This window comes from Salminus brasiliensis, chromosome 18 (assembly GCF_030463535.1).
Source record: "Salminus brasiliensis chromosome 18, fSalBra1.hap2, whole genome shotgun sequence".
Lineage (NCBI taxonomy): Eukaryota > Metazoa > Chordata > Actinopteri > Characiformes > Bryconidae > Salminus > Salminus brasiliensis.
In genome coordinates this window covers 23,505,339-23,523,980 of record NC_132895.1, presented here as the reverse complement: position 1 = coordinate 23,523,980, position 18,642 = coordinate 23,505,339, and the positions used below count along the sequence as shown (strand labels likewise).

At 42.4% G+C, this 18,642-nt stretch overlaps 1 protein-coding gene across 2 annotated transcripts in view; it reads left to right on the top strand.

Annotated features, from left to right (window-relative positions):
• The first annotated feature begins 587 nt into the window (after positions 1–587).
• Positions 588–18,642, top strand: part of ubtd2 (ubiquitin domain containing 2) — a 31,055-nt gene continuing 13,000 nt past the window's right edge. Inside the window, exon 1 of one of the 2 annotated variants that reach the window (XM_072661743.1) lies at positions 588–1,079. In XM_072661743.1, coding sequence (XP_072517844.1) covers positions 1,010–1,079 — 70 coding nt within the window. In that variant the 5' untranslated portion in view covers positions 588–1,009. Of the gene's footprint in view, positions 1,080–1,774; positions 1,864–18,642 lie in introns of those variants that run through there. The other variant, XM_072661744.1, reaches the window with a different exon arrangement.

Below are 18,642 nucleotides of genomic sequence, written 5' to 3'. Positions count from 1 at the left end.
CGTGCATTTTGGTGCAGCCTCGTTTGGAGCGCCTGAATCTAAACATTGCAAATTTACATTCACTTTTTTGGTTTGACTGGGCAAATGAGCGGATGAAGACTGAGTTTGCGGTTCTGATATCTCAGAAGCTCTTGCAGTAGCCATTCTGTTTGTATCAGCACCATCAGCAGCGCCCCGATTGCGGCAAACTGTGTTGGACCCTATGTACAAAAAAGCCTGATGTGGCCAGGAAAACTCCCACGAACACCTACCAGACCACTCTTTGTTTTTAGCGTGAATATATTAGGCTTTGGCAGGGTCAGTCCCACAGCACTCTGATACCATTTATTGCAATATTTTCGCCCCTCCCCACTCAGAAGGCTACTGCTTTTAGTTGAGATGAAAAAATCTTAAGGACTGCTGCTTTAAGTATGCTGTAGGCAAATAAGCTGTGTCCTGATTGGTCGCCCTGGTTGTATGGCGCCTCATTGAAAAAGCCCTGCGGGCTACAACACCCCTTATAACTTCCGCGTGGCGGAATGGGCGGAGCTAACTTGCTGTAGACTGTGCAGAACATGCGGACAGTGTATTTAACGGTGCTGACTGGACTGAGGAGCGGCATAGACCCTTTAATGACGTTCATCTATTTAAAAAAAAACTGTGGAATCTGCTTTCCATGACCTGCAGCCTTATAAAATTAATGTCGGAAACCCTGTAAAGAGTGAAAGAGGAACACCACCACCAACACCACCACCGCTGGCTTCGGCTAGCTACATCTTGCCTTCATTGCCTTCTTCCCTTCTTCTTCCCTTTGTGAGCGCCGCTCGGTCACCTTGTGATGATGTGGAGCCTGGGCTGTCTCCACCCCGCCTCTCCACCCAGCTGATGCGCGCCCTCTCTAGCTACATGTCTACACGAAGGGAGAGAAAGAGAGAGAGAGAGAGAGAGAGAGAAAGAGAGAGAGGAGCCGAGGAAGGGGGGAAGCAAAACAGGCGAAGACTGTGCGGGGGGCGAGCGCAGTGAAACATCCATGGGTGGCTGTGTAGGCAGTCACCATGATTCTTCAGGCAGTTTAAACGAGAACTCTGACGGAACCGGAGGTAAGGAGACAAGTTGCACATGTGTGCGGGGCGGCCGTCGCGCATATTTCGCTTTGGATATGTACTTTAGAAAACCCGTACGGTTGGTTCCCCTTTTTTTCCGCGGTGTTCCCCCTTCGCCTCCAGCCCGCCTGCCCCCAGTCAGTGGCACTCGGCACGCAGCGGCGGTTATTCTTCTTTTTTAACCGTTGCTCTGTGTTTACAAACAAACAACCAAAAATAACGGTTACCTGCGCTGTGGAGATTTAAAAAAGGCGTGCGTGCGTGCGTGCGTGCGAGCGACCGTTAGCGCTCGAGCCGCTTCGCCTTCCAGCTCGCTTAGCTGCATAGGAAAAACACCAACGGTGTTCGCTAGCTAGCTGGCTAGCCCTGTCGCTTCAGCTAACGTTTTATTATTTATTTAGCTAAATGTGGGTCACTGTTTTCGCACCGGAATGCAGAACATGCCGGGGTCTTCTTCTCCATCTGCAGCGGTTGGTATATCTAGTTAGCTAGCTAACCTAGCTATCTAGCTATCTGGTCGAGGCTCTTGTCAAAACGGCGTGTGCTCAAACGCAGCAGCTTAGCAAGTTAACCCAACGTAGCGCTACGTGCTTTACTTTTTTGGTTGAGGGGGTCGGTGTTTTGTTTTTGCCGTTTGTTTTTAGCTCACACTAATGAACTTAATGCAAGTTTGTGGACTTGGCCTCAGGTATTGTCTGAAATTCGTCTGTCCTCAAGAATCACTTGCCACTCGACTTGTAGCCAGGAGTCAACTGTTTATGGCCTCTTCGCGTTTCACAAGGTGAACCCTGTGCCCGTTAACTTCACTTACTGAATTGATTTCAGCTGGCTAAAGGTTGGAAACTTTTCTTAGGCTCAAAAACACAACCCCTGTGCTCTCATTCGCTCTCTTTCTCTATCCACACCCGGGGTTTCCGGTGTGTGTGTGCTGCTACAGATGTTGCTAAATGCAGTAAGCTACAGTTGTGCTTCTGATTTTGGGGGATGGGCCGGTAGGACACAAAGAGACAGCATGGTTGCTTGACTGCATGTGAAGGTCTGAAGACTGTCTGCCTGCACCTTACGTCAACTGTGCTTCTGTAGTGTTCCTACAAAGCTTTCCTTCTCCAGGTGCAGCGCAGTCACGCAGAGCATCCTGGTTCAGGCCTTGAAACATCTGGAATGCTTTATGCTGGTGCCAGTGTTTCAGTAAGGAGGTGTACCACACCAGGTTCACCACAGATTTAGAGTTAGGCTTGCAGAGTAGCCCTGGCTTCACAAGATCCCACTACACGGTCACTCTTTGGTCGCATGTTTTTTGTTTTTTGTTTTTTTTTATGTTTGCACAGCTGTGTTAATGTGTTAATGATCTGAGCATCGTCACGGCTCACCGTAAAGGTTGTCATGACATTCCTTCACACTTTAATGCAGTGGTTTTCAGGGTCCCCCTCTCCAAGTTGGTCCAGATTTTTGCTCCAACCCAACTTGCAGCAAGTGGAAATGTGGGCTGTCTAGGGCCGGAGGGCTGGTTGAAGAACCACTCAATGTGGAGTGCCAAAGGTTTACCACCTGTGGTAACCTGATTAACCCCTTAACACTCCAAGGCTTATGACACACTTGGGTGTATTATTCAGTAACGACAAGGACTTCTGTATAAATTGGTGGGGCTAATCCAAAAGACACCCAAAGACAGGATGATCGTTTTGCCAAAACAGCCTCAGATGATGTTGGAAACATTTGGGATGTTGACCTCATTGCGTTATAAAATTGCTGCAGATGCTCAGGTGCACTTCTAAACTGTGATTTTTCCCTTTGTATCACATCCCAATGATGTTCTATTGGAATCAGATCCGGTGACTTGGAAGACAGCTAATAAGCACAGGCATGTTTATGAAACCAGTTTGAGACTTTCGCCTTTGCCTTTTGCCTGTTGTCACTCTGGAAGTAGGCATCAGAAAGTGGGGAAATTGTGCCCATGAAGGGATGCACATAGTCAACAATAATACTAAATTCCCATGCAATATTTTAATCTGCATGCAGTGTTTTGTTAAATACCATCTGACGTAACATCGGCCAAAGAACCAATCATAGGTAGCAGTATGTTTACATCACCTGCCTTGATTCCACTAGTCCATCTGACCTGCTTTCTCGAAACACACAGTGCAACTCCTATGCTAATCAATGTCAAGGTTTGCCGGTCATACTGACCACACACCTTCTCGTTTAATCTGCATATGAAACACTGTGTGCTAGTTTAAGCACCGTGCTCAGCTTACACTCGCAGAAATGTCAGAATCTCGTCACATAACCTCAGTATAGAAATCCTGCCTTCAAGTTCAGACCTTGGTGATTTATGGTAATTTATGCAAACAAACAGGGCTGCACCAACGAGACTGGAACTACTCTCCAGCTTCTAACTGGAATTTATCATTTCACTTTAATTGGTTCAGCACTTACAGCTTTTTCGTGTCTATTATTTTAAAATTACATGTTAAAATGTTTTACATGATCCGCTACTGCTGTGGGAGCTGTTTCACAATTTTTAGAGCACTTAACTATTGCATAATTATTAAATTGCATTGGTATATAAAACCGTGCCTACATGTTAGATGTGTAGATGCTATGATAGACCACAGTCCCAAAGCTTTCTGTAAATGCCCATGTTATAGAAGTTAGGATTGATCAATAATCAAGAACAAAAAAAGTGTACATTCTTCAATTTGTTTGCCACAACAGATGCCAGAACTTGCAAAAAAACAAAACCACCAACTGTATGGATGTGTGGGCGAATGTGGAAATATTGGAGAGGAAGTACAAGTTTGACTTGTTTTTCAGCATGAAACCGCTTGGGTGATGAAAAGCTGAAAACGCAGCAGTGCTGACACATTACACTGTAGCAGATGTCTGTATAAGGGTGATGGTTGAACATGGTATGTAAATGAAATCCAGTTCAAGTACTCCGATTTGAGAGTGTGTACAGTCTTGACGACGTCCAGTTCCTCTAACTGCTCCCCTAACAGCTTCAAGGAAAAAAAAACAACAACAAAAAAACCTCTGCTTCCCGAAGGAATGGTAATTAGGGCTAGTATGTCACCAGGGACTGGAGGTGTTTTGGAAAGGTAACACCACTCTGACAGGTTTCAGGGGGAAAATGCACTAGCATGAGGTGAATTGGATATTTAGAGTGGAATAGAACAGCAAAGAGTAGTAGATTGCTGACTCTTCAGATGGTAAGCATCCGAGTCGGAGAGCTGTGTATCAACAAAATATTGCGAAAAGCAAAAGTGGCAAGTCTAGAAGTTCATAACAAAGGTGTTATGAATACCTGAATACTTAAATGAGTGCAGTGAAAGTGAAATTCTGAGCAGTTTCTGTTTCTGAATGAGTTGGCTATGAGTGTAAAGCTGCTAACACTAATTCCTCAGTAATATTTAGGTAATAGACAATTGGAGGCTACCTTTGTTTTGTTAGAGTGCAATATAACAGGATTTAGTTTGCGGTGAATAAATGCATCACTTCTCAAAATTGCTCATACGGTTTACATTGCACCTCTCCAAGTGCAGCCTGAACCACTCAGGCCTGGTAGTGTGTGGTGTTTTTGGGGTGTGCACGAGGTGAAATCCGAGCCCACTGTCCGTTCTGCATTATGCAGCGCTTGACTTTTGCGAGCAGACAGGCTCTTCGGTCCCAGTGCCAGGCTGAGGCCGAGTCGTCATGGAGATGAACAGGGAGCTTTTATCTCTTTGTAGCGGAGGTGACGTTTTGTCCCATGATTATTTTTAAGACGACATCTTAGAAAAACTTAATTTGCTTTTCTCCATCATATCATCACTTCTTCACTGGCAGTCTACTAAGTTGACCGTTGCTTACTCAACACTGATCACAGTCCAGCTACACTCACTAGAATATACACAGAGAGAAATGGTAGTAAGTTGCTGCGAAGTTGCTGTTGAGCACTCGTGATGTGAAGGCACTTTGTATCACGGTTGTGAGAAACTGTTGACCATGACAGCAGTCTGTCCTCCACCTTGCTCCATCATGAATCAAAGGCCATGAATGAGACACGTGTCTCTAAAGTTTATCCTTTTTAGCACAGGGCATCTGTAATGTTTATGATCGATTTGCACAGGATAAGAGAATACACACTCACTGAGCACTTCATTAGGAATACCGGGTACACTGTGTAGGGCCATTCTTTACTCTCAACCTCCAACATCTTGCCTTTCTTCCACAAGATGTTGCCAATATCCCTCTGAGATTTTGGTCCATGTTGACATGGATGCATGATGTAATTTCTGCAGATTTGTCAGCACTTTTTATGCTGCGAATCTCTCCTTCTACTAGCTTACATCCCAAACATGTTCCACTGGATTCAGATCCGGTTGCTGAGAAGGCCACTGAGGAACACTGAGCTCACTGGCATGTTCAAGAAAGCAGTCTGATACAGCTTTTGCTTTGTGAGCTGGTGCATTATCATGCTGGATGTAGCCATTAGAAGATGGGTCACTTGTGGCAATGAAGAAATGCATATGGTCAGCAACAGTACTCAAGCAGATTTTGGCATTCAAGCGAAGATTGATTGGTTTAAATGGGCCCAAAGTGTGCCAAGAAAATATCCACCACACCATTACATCACCATCTGAATTAGGAGGTTACAACACACTAATAAAGTGCTGTGTGTGTATATGTGTATATATATATGTATATGTGTGTGTGTGTGTGTGTGTGTGTATATATATATATATATATATATATATATATATATATATATATATAAAATCAACTACAGAGTCTCTACCTAGTTTGCGCATTGTTGTTACACTGAAGCGCAAAATGTAGCATGGCATGTTGATAAGCAGAAGCATTTCTCACAATGGCTCTAATCATAACCATAAAACTTGCTAGCTGTCTTTAGTCGGTGCAATGTGATTTTGTTATTATTATTATTATTATTATTATTATTGTCATAGTATGGATAGTGGATATATATCAACAATTATTTACTCAAGGATAATTTCTACATTAAGTTAAATATAGTCGAATCATACACAATTAAAATATGATACTTAGATAAGTGTTCTCAAACATTCTGCATGTGAAATTTCTTTCTTTCTTTCTATTTCTGACATTTTAAATAAGCTCACAGCAGTTTAGCATTTAATTAAAAATGGTTGTTTATTAAAGATTAAATGAGTTATAAATGATTTAAAGTTTTATTTGAAGGTGTAAAGTGTCAATAACAAGTGTACCAGCCCACTAAATTCTAGTAACAGTCATTAAAATTCATTATTTGGTTCACAGTGAAGTGTAGGGGTTGGCGATATAGTAAAAAAAATTAGATCACGATATGTAAGTACATTTTCACAATACACAACATTAATTGTGAGATACATGATCACAGGCAAAATGCATCAGTAGCCAAAAAACAAACATTTAGAATGAATTATGTAACCCATTATTAAATGCATTTATTTATTGTATCTTAAAGTATGTAATCTTAAGCTGCAAAACTTAAAAATGGACATGGGCTTAATCAGGTATTAAAGGTTTATTTAAAGTAAAAACCGCCTGTATATGCTAAAAGGCTTGTTTAAATGTGTTAATGAAGTATTGACATGGACATTAGCGTAAAGGAGGCACACAAAGCTTATTTGGAGCAGCAGAAATTAAAAAAAATATTTTGTTAAAAAAGTTGAAAATTGTAGGTACAATATTCTGAAGGTTAAAGATTTAGGTTCTACATCAGTTTGTACTTTGCCTTAATGTGAACAAACAAAGTCAAGGTTGCCTATTAAATTACACCAGTTACAGTGATGCTCTCTTTTAATATACTGTACTTCTTAAGCACACCTTACAATAATTATTTAAAAATCAGAGCAACCCACAACTATTGACCTTTTAATAAACGGACAATTTATGGTATTATGTTTATTAAGATACAAGCCAGTAATACCTGTGATGTAATATATTGGCATACAATGGTCTATAGCAACTGTGCTGTGTCTGTAAAACAGTGTTTTGGCTTTACTCTTAACCATATCGTAGTGTGTAGTCATCTGAGTGGCTCAAAATCACAGGAAATATGTAATCAGAAACACATTATTTATTTAACATATGAATTACATTCAGGGCTTTGACTGAAACATGCCCACGAGCCCGGCCAATTCTTTTATCACTAATTGCAAATTGATAGCAAGGACTTCCAATTCTGAATTCCCAGCTTGTGACTCTAAAGCAACTCCCTGGGTTTCAGAGAAAAACAACGTAGCTGCCGTGATATTTGTTGTGGCGCTTCGGCAAAGGTTAAAAGGAGCGCTTCCTGAATCTGAAATTGAGTGACGTTCCCTTGACGCAGAACTATCGTGTTTGCAGCCTGTTCATACATTTTTCTGTTCATAAAAGATTTAACAAGTCTTTATGCTGTCTATGGACATAAAAAGCACTGTTTAGGAGTCGTTGTTAAAAATACCAAGGGGAAAATACAGAAACCGAGGACTGCAGTATAGGGTAGTGCACGGTCCAACGGGTCATAAATATGGAAAAAGCTTCATTGTAAAATCGTCCAAAATACCTAAGCTCACCTGGCACATCAGCAATGACAGTCACAAAACGCTTCCATGTGAGAAACTTGGCATAGTAGCATCATGTAAGTGATGTACACTTACACGGTGTTAAAACCACTGCCAGTGCAATAGCAAGTAGTACAAGCAGTGCTGGCTGAAGACATAAGCTACAGAGCTGTTCACAGGGTTACTTGGTTACTAATGAAGCCAGACTTGCTCTTGGTATCCCAATCCTCATGAAAACACAGCTTTAGCTCAGTAAATATGAAGGTTTTGGATGCAAGTCATGAAACATATTTTTGAAAATTCGACATCATGCCCCACATATACTGCTTGTGTATACATGGTGAACGTGCTTGGCTGATTTACTGGGCTGTGTCAGTGTGGGTCGGTTATTTCAAACTTTTACAGGAGAGGTTATTGTACGTAGTAGCAGCCTACCTTATTTTTCTGCACTGGTTGCAGTTGTTGTTGCCACTGTACAGGGTGGTGTGTAACACGCTTTTGCCTCAGTTGTGTGAACACTGCTTTATTGGTTCTACTTAACCAGATGTCATGCTATTCTATGAAAATCATTGCGGTTCTAGTTTTTGATGACGTTTCTTAATACTGGTTCCTTTGTGTCTGTTCAGAGGTTGTTTTTTTTAACCTTTTAACATATTGCCCACACCCGAGTATTAATGTTGTGATTGTTGACTCATGATCTACGATAGATGTACGCTCGTTGGAATTATGGCGCAGTCGGTGGCCTCAGCTTGTTGAGCTGGCCACTAAGTGCATTAGCTCGGGTTGTAGGTCAGCGTTGACGGACTTGAACGTGAGCAATAGCTGAAGGACACCTATCCTCCTGTGGGTTCTGCGAGGCAGAGAGGAGAAGGCGCACAGCTGCATCTGTCTCCACAAAGTCTGAGGCCTCCTGTGCTAGAGAAGCTACAAGTTGTGCAACTTGACCTCCTCCGTCATGTGATCCCAGCCCATGTGTGCATGGGCTCATCTTGTGAAAACGAGAAGTCTCTTCCCCTCGCTTTCTTTCCACTGTGGCCTTTCTTCTAGGACATGTGACCCAGCTGATGGAGACCTACAACTCGGAGATGAGACACACGGATACCCGCTGTATTGTATTGTTGTGTTTTATGTTTGAAACAGGGCTTGACCTAGGCCTGGGCGATTAAACGATAGCGAGATGTGCCACAGTAGACACATAGTCAATAGCCATTGACTTTTGATAGACCGTTTGATGGTCTTACTTAATGCTGAACTGCAAACTGGCAGGAAAGCACATAACGAATGTGCTAAGTTCGGTTTTATGAACCCATCCCTACCAGGCTCTTACCTCTGTCCATAAACAGCCTGTCATGTCCCTTGGTAAAGGTACCTGCTATGGGTGCCATGCTAACAGCCAATCAATTTACAGGTGTTTTTTTCAGCATATTTATAATTTGATGTAATTAACATTGTTTGATTAACAGGCTTTTTTACTGAGACATAGCAGAACAGGGTGTAATGTGGCAGATTAAAGGCAGTAACACTCACATTAGCAACTTTACACTAATCAGCCATAACATTAACACCACTGACATGTAAAGTGATGCACATTGATTATCTTCATCTACAGTGGCATCTGTCAAGGGGTGGATAAATTAGGCAGCGAGTGAACAGGCAGGTCTTGTGGGGGTTTTCTGGTATGGTGTGCAAGCGGTGAACCAGTGAACTGGCGTCAGGGTCACGGGCACCTAAGACTCATTGATGCGATCCATGGAGGCACCACCTCAGAACAAAGAACTTAAAGGATCTGCTGCTAATGTCTTGGTGCCAGATACTACAGGACTGGAGTATAGTAGCTTGATATTTATGCTGTTTATCACAATAATTCAGCTGACAATAATCATTTGTCTAAGTTTATATTATCACCCAAAGCTAGCATGACTGATATGAAACCTTTGTCACAGATGCCTAGCCAGTATTGTAACGTTGTAATTTAGTATGGTCAGTATTTTAGTTTTAGACATAATAACCATAATAACTCTTCCTCACGGTCACTGTGTCGTCACGTCTGACTATGAATAGTAGCGTTCTCGAACTTCCTCTCCAGCACAGACGAAAGACTAGTTTGTCTCGGTCGAAATGCATCACACGGTGGTGTATTTAGGAACGGGCAGTAGCTTTAGTCTGGAAGCTGTTTAACGCTACTGTTCACACTTCAGCGTTAATGAATGTGGAACTGTGATAATGGGTCTGTTGGTCTTGATAGTCAACACACAAGTCTGGTAGCAGAAGAATTGTCAGTTAGCGCTCTCCTTCAAGCAATGTTTGGCTTTCCAGTGATTTTAGCGGTAGATCCAAAAGATGGCAATTCAGATGACTAGAAAGAAGCATGTTCTGGCTGTTGCCCTCCTAGCTTGATGGCACCATCTGTGATGGTAGAGACCTAGCTAGAGGGCGGAACTGGATGTGACTAAGTTGGGGGAAAAATATTTAACCTTAAAATGCTACATAACATAAACTCACTGGTCTCAAGCCATTGAAGGTTTATTGGTGGGATTTCCACCTATGCTGATAAATCCATAAAGGCAACATATCGGCACGCTCTAATCTGAAGCACTGACTTCTCCTCAGTCTCTGGATTGTGCATCAGAGAAACTAGCATGGACTGGCTTGAGTGAGCCGATAGTTCCCAGATGTCAACACACCCTCAGCACAAATGCCTCTTGGAGAGTTTTTGACTTTTTGCGGCCACGTTCTCCTGATGGGAAGCCCATGCAATATTAAATACCTCAAGGATGAAGTCGCTTTCTTGGTGCTTTTATGGGAGGGGGTGTGGTTGCTTTTTTCACTCAAACCCGCTCGCTCGCTCTCTAACAATTTCACACAACACACAAACACTGCATAAAAACTCTATTTAGACCCTTCTCCTTTTAGAGCCTTATACAGATGGTCCTCATTTGGGATTCTTGTGATAATTAAATTCACTCACTGTAATCCCACAGAAACACAGCCAGGATCAGCGGGCCCTGGTATTCGCAGCGCTGTCAGTTTCCAATTCTAAGAAGCATCAAGGTTTTGCGTGAGGTGTTTTATAGGCCTGTGTAAATCCCTTTCAGGTGTTTTGATACTTGTAAATAGCTCCTTGGGCATTGTTAGCATCTGTCTGTTTGCAGTCATACATCAGTCGTGAGCTATTGAGTATTTAACCACAGGCTCTCTCATTGCACTGTCCCACCAGCTTCCTGTAAGAGGAACACTATCCGTTAATGGTGGCCATTAGTGGTCTTCCAGTCTGTCTCTGTTCTCTGCCTTTTATCACCATTGGTCATTAAGCTGTCCATCAAGCTTGAGCTCGTAGTTCCTTACAGCAGTGTGTGAGTTAGAACTACAGTCAATAGTTTGGTCTTTTTTTTTTAAGGATATGGATGAATGAGATGTTTTTGAACTGTTGAGGTTGAGGAAGACAACATATTCATAACTGTATTTATTGTATTAGATGATTAGAGATGTTTTCAGATACTTGTCCATCATGTTGGTTGAATGTTCAGAATTACAGAGGGATCCAGTGTTGGAGAATTTCTAATACTTGAACTGTGCAGAACCTGGTCACACTTGCTGCTTCCTTCCATGAAGCCCAGCAGAGGAGATTTCACAAGCTAGCGGAACACCATACGCAGTATAATGTGCAGGTGTGTAACTAAGTTCTTGGAAGCACAGTGATGATTGAGTTCGTGGAGTTTGTGGCTGGGTGGAGGAAACAGGAGAGGGGCTGGGTTACTTGTTTGCCAAGAATATGTAATGGGGGGAAATGTGGAAAGATGCATACCATCTTCAGGCTTCTCTGAACTTGAGCTTGAACTGACAGTGGGTTCCAACATTAGTACAGTACCTGCTGAGAGGGATTTAACAAGACTGTTGAAAGTTTTTTACCTTGTTAGGTACTTAATTGGAGACTTGTGGCCAAGGATTGTTGTTTTTGTGGACATGATTGAGAAGGCATCGATAGCATGGCTGGAATGCAATCTACCTGATGTAAAGCTAGATGTTAACTACTCGAAGCTAACTTAGTTCACAGACCATAAACATACATTCTCTGACAGTCTAGCATGTTCCCACATCATGTATGTAGGAAAAAATACCTTATGTAGAAGATGACAGTTCCTCATCTACATCCAGCACCGTTCACTCATTAGCCGCTCTGGAGAGGCAGCCTTCGTTGCTCATCCTACAAAAAGCACAAAACCCAAAAACCTGTGAATTTCCTTTGGTTATTTTCAAATAACAAACCACATTTCCAAGTCTATTCCTCTGTGTGCTGTTACATTGTTGTGCTGTGTGTAAGTTAGATTACAGAACGAGAGGACAGTTAATCCTCGACTGTAACCGTCATGGATCCCCATTCCCTCATTATTATATTATTATGCTGTTTAGAAGAACCGGTATACTAGGCTGTTCATTCATTTCTGGTCCCTTGACGAGAATAACCTGCAGTTCACCTTTTGTCTGTATAAATGGCAGCAGTAAACACATTAAGAGTCTTTGTTTGTACAGAGCTACTGCTGTTTCTCTAGAGAGTCGAGAGTCCGATGAGTTTCGTTTTCAGTGTCTTAGCAGCCATAGTTAAAGTAGCCCTTTGCTTATTAACCGGAGACGTGCAATGCAGTTTGGTCCACATTGTAACTGTAACGACCTACGAAGTTTACTAGAAATTACGAGTGGATTGTGAGAGATTTTAGAGCCCTCAAAATTACTAAGAGAAAAGTAGTCAACATACTCGTTGGTGCCCTTAAACACAAATCGAGATCCATTCCAAATCCAGCCTGTTTGCTGGTTGGGATAGTTTGGCTCATAGTTTTGGATGTTGCTTATCAAATGCTAGAGAAAATAAATGTTGCTACTAGGGGTGTGATGGTAGTGTATTTGTTCTGATCCGTCACAGTTCCGTAGATGCAGTCGTACAGAGAATATGTGGTTTCTAATGTGTGAAGATTGATAAATGTAATGCAGAACCAGATTTTAGAAGCTTGAGTTCCACCGGGAAACCTTAAGCTGCAAGCTGTTAGCAATTTAACATAGCCGTGTCTGAAACTACGGATATGAATGTGCTCTTTAGTGCTGGTTCAGAAACAAAGAAAGGAGCCCAGCTCTCCCACCAATACAACAGAGCGTTTCAGTGAAAGTCAGATAGGGTCAGATATCATGGTCTGTTTTCATGTTCCACTGTAAAATAGCCTCACACTGTAGACTCACTCTTAACTCTTTTATTTACCTTCTGAGAACGTCCTCACTGGTGCCGGCTCGGCAAAAATGTCCGCTAATGATGCCTTAATGATGCTTCATCACTACGCTGCTTTCAAAGCACCGTCTTGTGAGACTGCTTAAGCAGCAAGACACACTACTTCCAGTTTCAGACACAGCCGGCGTGTCGTGCTAAGCTGCGCTCAAACTGATTGGCGTCCGACTATGGCGAGTGCAAATGACACACATAAGGTAAAAGCATCTGTAAGGGTTGGTTGCCTTTTTCCTCCTTTGTACTGAAACCCTGAATATGTCTGTCTTTTGTACATTTAGCAAACCTGTATCAGCTGGTTGATTCATTGTGTAGCTGTGATTTTCACTACTCCTTTAAGACTGCAGATGGCAGGTGGCACTGGCCATGCACGATCAACCCTTTCGTTTATACATTCAGGAATGACCTCCCTTATGGAAAAGTGACCTTCTCTGATTTGCTTTGTGTTTGGTTCCGCTGGGGAGCCTCACACTCAGGGCGACTTCCAGCAGCACGCTTAAATGCCACTCTGCCTTGAAGAGAAATTAGATTAACATGTGCCTTCATCCGTCTCGCCGCGTGGCCTGTGCATCATCGGCTAAACAGGAAACGGGCCTATGATGCTAATCGAGCCATGGATTTTCTGTCTGCTGCTCGGAGATGCATGCGCTCCTCGAGAGGGCAGCTCTCAACACGATGGTCCTTTTCCAAGTTTTTCTTTTTTTCGTCCTGGTAAGGAGCAGAAGATGAGGGCGGTTGTTTTCAAGTGTTTCCTCTGTTCCTGTTAGTAGTGTGGAACGTGGAGTTTTCCGGGTGGCAGTTACCTAGTTTTGGTGTCTTGTGGAGTAAGCTGTATTATACTTAGGTTTACATTTTTTAAAGAGTAGATCCTGCCCTCTCAGCACATTTAAAAAATAAATTGCATGTTAGGGGGTTGATAAGGAGTGAGCAGAGGCAGGGCTTAGTGAGGAGCGGGACAATTAGGAAGTGGCCAGGCTTATCATTGCGTACCGTACCACAGCAACCGATGGGCGCTTTTGGAAAGTAAACCATAGCTACGTAGTAAAGGAAAAATCATCACTATTTCATCAGCAGTTGAGTTTTAGACTAAGCAGAACTTAATTTATTCAGGATATCGATATAAAGTTATTATTGGTGGGCAAATCACCTTGGCCACAAGAGGTATGTCTGCGAAAAACGTGTAGAGGGAGCTTACTTGCCTTTTAAATAATCCGAGTTGGTGTATCCTGGAATTCTTGTGTGTGTGTGTGTGTGTGTGTGTGTGTTTGAACATTTTTTTAAGCAACTTTAGATTAAGTGCAGACATCTGAAGCTTGAATAAGATTTTTAACATTTATACGGAGGTGTAAACATAGTGTTAAATGGCTTCCAATCATGTTGTAAACAGTGGCTGAGGCTACTGTTCGCAGGGTTGAACGGTGGGATCAGATTTACTCAGCTTTGTGATAAAAATGCTAATGTTGCTAATGTTTACATGGACGTAGTGGAAGAATTAAACCATATTTTAATGTTTATTGATCTCGCCGCTGAGCTCCATGCAGGGGTGAACAGCGAGCTGCGGAAGACATGCGTCTCTTCGGCCAAGACAAACTTGCCTTTCGTCAACGTTGGAGGGACAACTCATGTTGGCTGTGCCCAGTAAAAAAAAAAGCCCAGTAAAGATTTTTAAGGTATGCTGAAGACCAGCGAGCATTTTGTTAAGGTCAGGACACACCGACAAACCCCAAAAATCTAATGTCAGCAGCTGTTTTGAGAAGGTTCTGTAAGTAACTGTCTGTGGCGCACTGGTCAAACACCACCGAACAGAACAGCAAATCTTCATTATTAGAAAAATGGAGAATGATGACTTGTTGACTTGATGACTTGATGGCATGTTTTCAACCCTATTAAGACAGGCTTAGCTGCACGTGGGGTCCTGGGGTAATTTTCTTTTTCACAGAGACTCCTCTGTGAGTTTGTTCCCATCTGGATCAACCATGTTTGTTTTTCTCCTTCTTCCTCTGAAGAAGGAGTCTAAACTGATGGTATGATCATTTTGACCCGTCTAGATTCAGATCTCTGTATTTGTCCAAACAGATGTCCTCTCATGTCGGCCGCTGCTGCTCATCATGTTTGGTCTCCGAGTGCCCGTATCAGAGCTCCTCCAGTGGATAACGTTCTGATTCGCTAAAGAAAAAATGGAAAATTAAGCCAAACCTGGATTTATCTTCTTTTATTTACCACCAGCTTTTTTAAAGGTTACCTTCACCTCATATAAGATGGCAAAACACTAATAATAGGACTGCATCTCCCCAGGGGAGAATCTGAAGTGTACTTTGAGTCTTTTGGCCATAAGAAATTCCTCTCGGTCCAAAACAATGCCATTATCGTTGGCATCGCTTAGCAAAAAAAATTGAGCTAAAACAGCAGAATCAGTAGGCTGTTTGCTATGGTAAACAGGAAAGCGTGAGCTGGGTTTCGGTGGGTGCGCAGCTGCTGGTCTGTTACGGAGTCATGGCCAACTAAACTTGCTAAATAACAAACTTGCATTTCTGTCACGCTACACAGTTCAGTTAAGAACTGCTAGTTAGACATAGAGACTTTGCAGCAGTCTCGAAGCAGTAAATGTGAATTTCACAGGTGCTCAGCTGTGTATTTGCAGTGCTTTGCCCAGTGTTATTGGCCAACACAGCCTCATCAAATTAAAGGTAAGTAAATGTGATGGGTGCTGACATCTAATTGCGTTACCAAAACACTTGCTGAACAAAATCAGCCCGCAGCTAAACAGCCCTATTAACAACAGGAAAGTCTCCTGCATGGAGAGGGAAATGAGGGTTTTGTAGATTCCATAGTCCTGCAATAAAAATCACAGCATCAGTAAATTCAGTGCAAAGCAGCTGCTTGATTACAGCTAGTAATCAAGGCGTGCCAACCCTTTACAGTGATTCAGATCAGAGCTGACTCTTTGAGCACCCAAACGAACCTTTTTCTATTTTTTGGCAATATACACTGATCGACCAATCCATTAAAACCACCTCCTTGTTTCTACACTTACTATCCATTTTATCAGCTCCCCGGACTCTATTTGAGTACTTTGTAGTTCTATTTCTGTTTCTCTTCGTACTTTGTTAGAGACACAGTTCGCACAGTAAGTGTTGGTCATCCTGTAGTTCTTCATCAGTGGTCACATGGCGCTGCTCACTGGATGCTGCTGGCTGGTGGGAGAACCACTTGCCTGGGTCTACTGCAGCACTGCGGACACTTGGTGGTGGCATGTTAGTGTGTGTTGTGCTGGTGTGAGTGGATCAAACCCAACAGTGCTGCTGGAGTGTTTAAACACATCAGCGTCACTCCTGGACTAAGAACATTTACATTTAAGGCATTTAGCAGACGCTCTTATCCAGAGCGACTTACAAAAGTGCTTTACTATTTACCCAAGAAAAACCTCATCTAGTTTGAATAGGCTTAAGATACCTCTAAGTTTAGACACTACTAAACACAAGTCATTAAGATGACCACTAACCAGGAGACTCGTGAGACTGTTGTTAATAGGGCTGTTTAGCTGCGGGCTGATTTTGTTCAGCAAGTGTTTTGGTAACGCAATTAGATGTCAGCACCCATCACATTTACTTACCTTTAATTTGATGAGGCTGTGTTGGCCAATAACACTGGGCAAAGCACTGCAAATACACAGCTGAGCACCTGTGAAATTCACATTTACTGCTTCGAGACTGCAGCAAAGTCTCTATGTCTAACTAGCAGTTCTTAACTGAACTGTGTAACGTGACCAGAGCGTTTCCGTGATCGTTTTATGAAGCTTCAGATATTCTGTTCTGTTTTCATGTTTCGTGGTAGAATAGCTCCACACTGCAGACCCAGACTCTCAACTTTTCTTTTTTTTTTCTTTAACTTCTGAGAACGTCTGCACTTCTATCTTGTGGCCAGTCATGTGTGTTTTTGGTGCAAAATGTAAGTTCTTTTTTACTGGCATCCTTGGAACACCTACATTCTACATCCTTTTTGTATGATTAGAAACTGTAGCCCATCTGTTACCATGCGTCAGTGGTCAGTTTCTGATCACAGAGCTGCTTGGCTGGATATTTTTGAGTGGTGGGCCACTCTCCACCTTGCAGTGGCCCTGACATAGGGCTGGGCAATTCTGCCGAAATTCAGAACCTCTAATCAGTATAACCTTGCCTATGTTGATTATTTCCATTTGTGTAGTCACATGACTTTGCCCCATCCAGTCTGTGACATAGAAGCAACACCAGAATCAGAATCAAATGTATTGTCCCAAGTATGTTCACACACACACACACACACACACACACACACACAAAAACTAGTTTCTGTCTGTTAGTGTCTCTCTAGAATTAACAATATACGGCTAATCTACATATAATTTACAGACAAACATGGAGGAGAACTCAAACATCGAGCCAGCTGAGCAACTGGAGATGCTTCTGTAGTTGTTCATTAATCGTAATCGAGGTAAAATGTTCCATTACTCCTGATACGCTGCCATTTGTAAAAACTGATGCACTCATATCAGCACCACACATACTATTGTGACACTATGACTGCAGTTTCAAGAATTGTACAGTACACAACCTAACTAATATCTGGGCAGAAGCTCCCCAGTGACCAGAAACTGACCTGTAATGAATGGAGCAAGGGGTGGCTAGTGGCCTTGGGCTGATTATTGATATGACCAAAAATAGAAAGTGCAAGTTTTGCATATGATTGTTCTTACATTATTTTTATGTTCATGACATTTTATCCAGACATTCAAACCTATGGCTGCACTTAATTACCACAACTAATTAGGTACAATTATATGGACGAGTTCGTCCTGAAGAAATGTGCCTACGTGCCAACAGATTGACAGAATTTTGTTTTTCGACCAAACGAATGCAATGAAACTGGATGTGTTGCCATCTGTGCAAAAAAAAAAAAAAAAAAAAATATATATATATCCTATAAATAATTCAGTGATATTAGAAGCTAGTCCAGTTGGTATTTATATGGTAATTATAATATTACCATCAGGAAAAAAGGCACACAAGGCAAGTTGAGGGTAAGTGCTTAAAGGGTTTGTGCTTACCACAAATTCTAGATGATTTTAAGTTGTCTAAATCAGTGGTTCCCAACCCTGTTCCTGGAGGACCCTCTTCCCCTCGTAGGGGACGACCTTCTCCCAACACACCTTGTTCATTTAGTCTGCTAATTAACATGCCTGAGTTGAAGGTGGTGCGTTAGAGCAGGAAACCACTGTAATCTGCAGGGTTGGGATCCATGGTTCTAGCCCAGAGAGCCCTACAGATAGAAAGCTCTCGTACTTGTGAAAGACTCTCCGCAAGGACCAGGCTGCTGCATTTTTTTTGCTCTGATCAAACCTATCAACACAATTTCATTGTACCTCCTTATAGAGCCCAGAAAAGAGAGGTCACCATGGAAACAACAGAGATAGTGGTCAATCGATATAAAGTCTTCAAGGACAAGTTCTCGTATTGATTGAGGGGACCTTTACAGGGTCGATGCTGCCTTTGATTGAAAATTAAATTTCAGTGATATTTCTCGAGTGGAAATGCGGGTACAGCTGGCACAGTTGACCGTACAGTTGATGTGCCTGTAGCTCCACTGAACTGAAGACCATCTAAATGTCACATTGACACAAGGGGGCACACTAAGATAGTGGCATGTTAGACACCTTTTTGTATCAGGCATGTCCGTGTTGTCGTCAGCCTACGCTGCTAACCTTTAA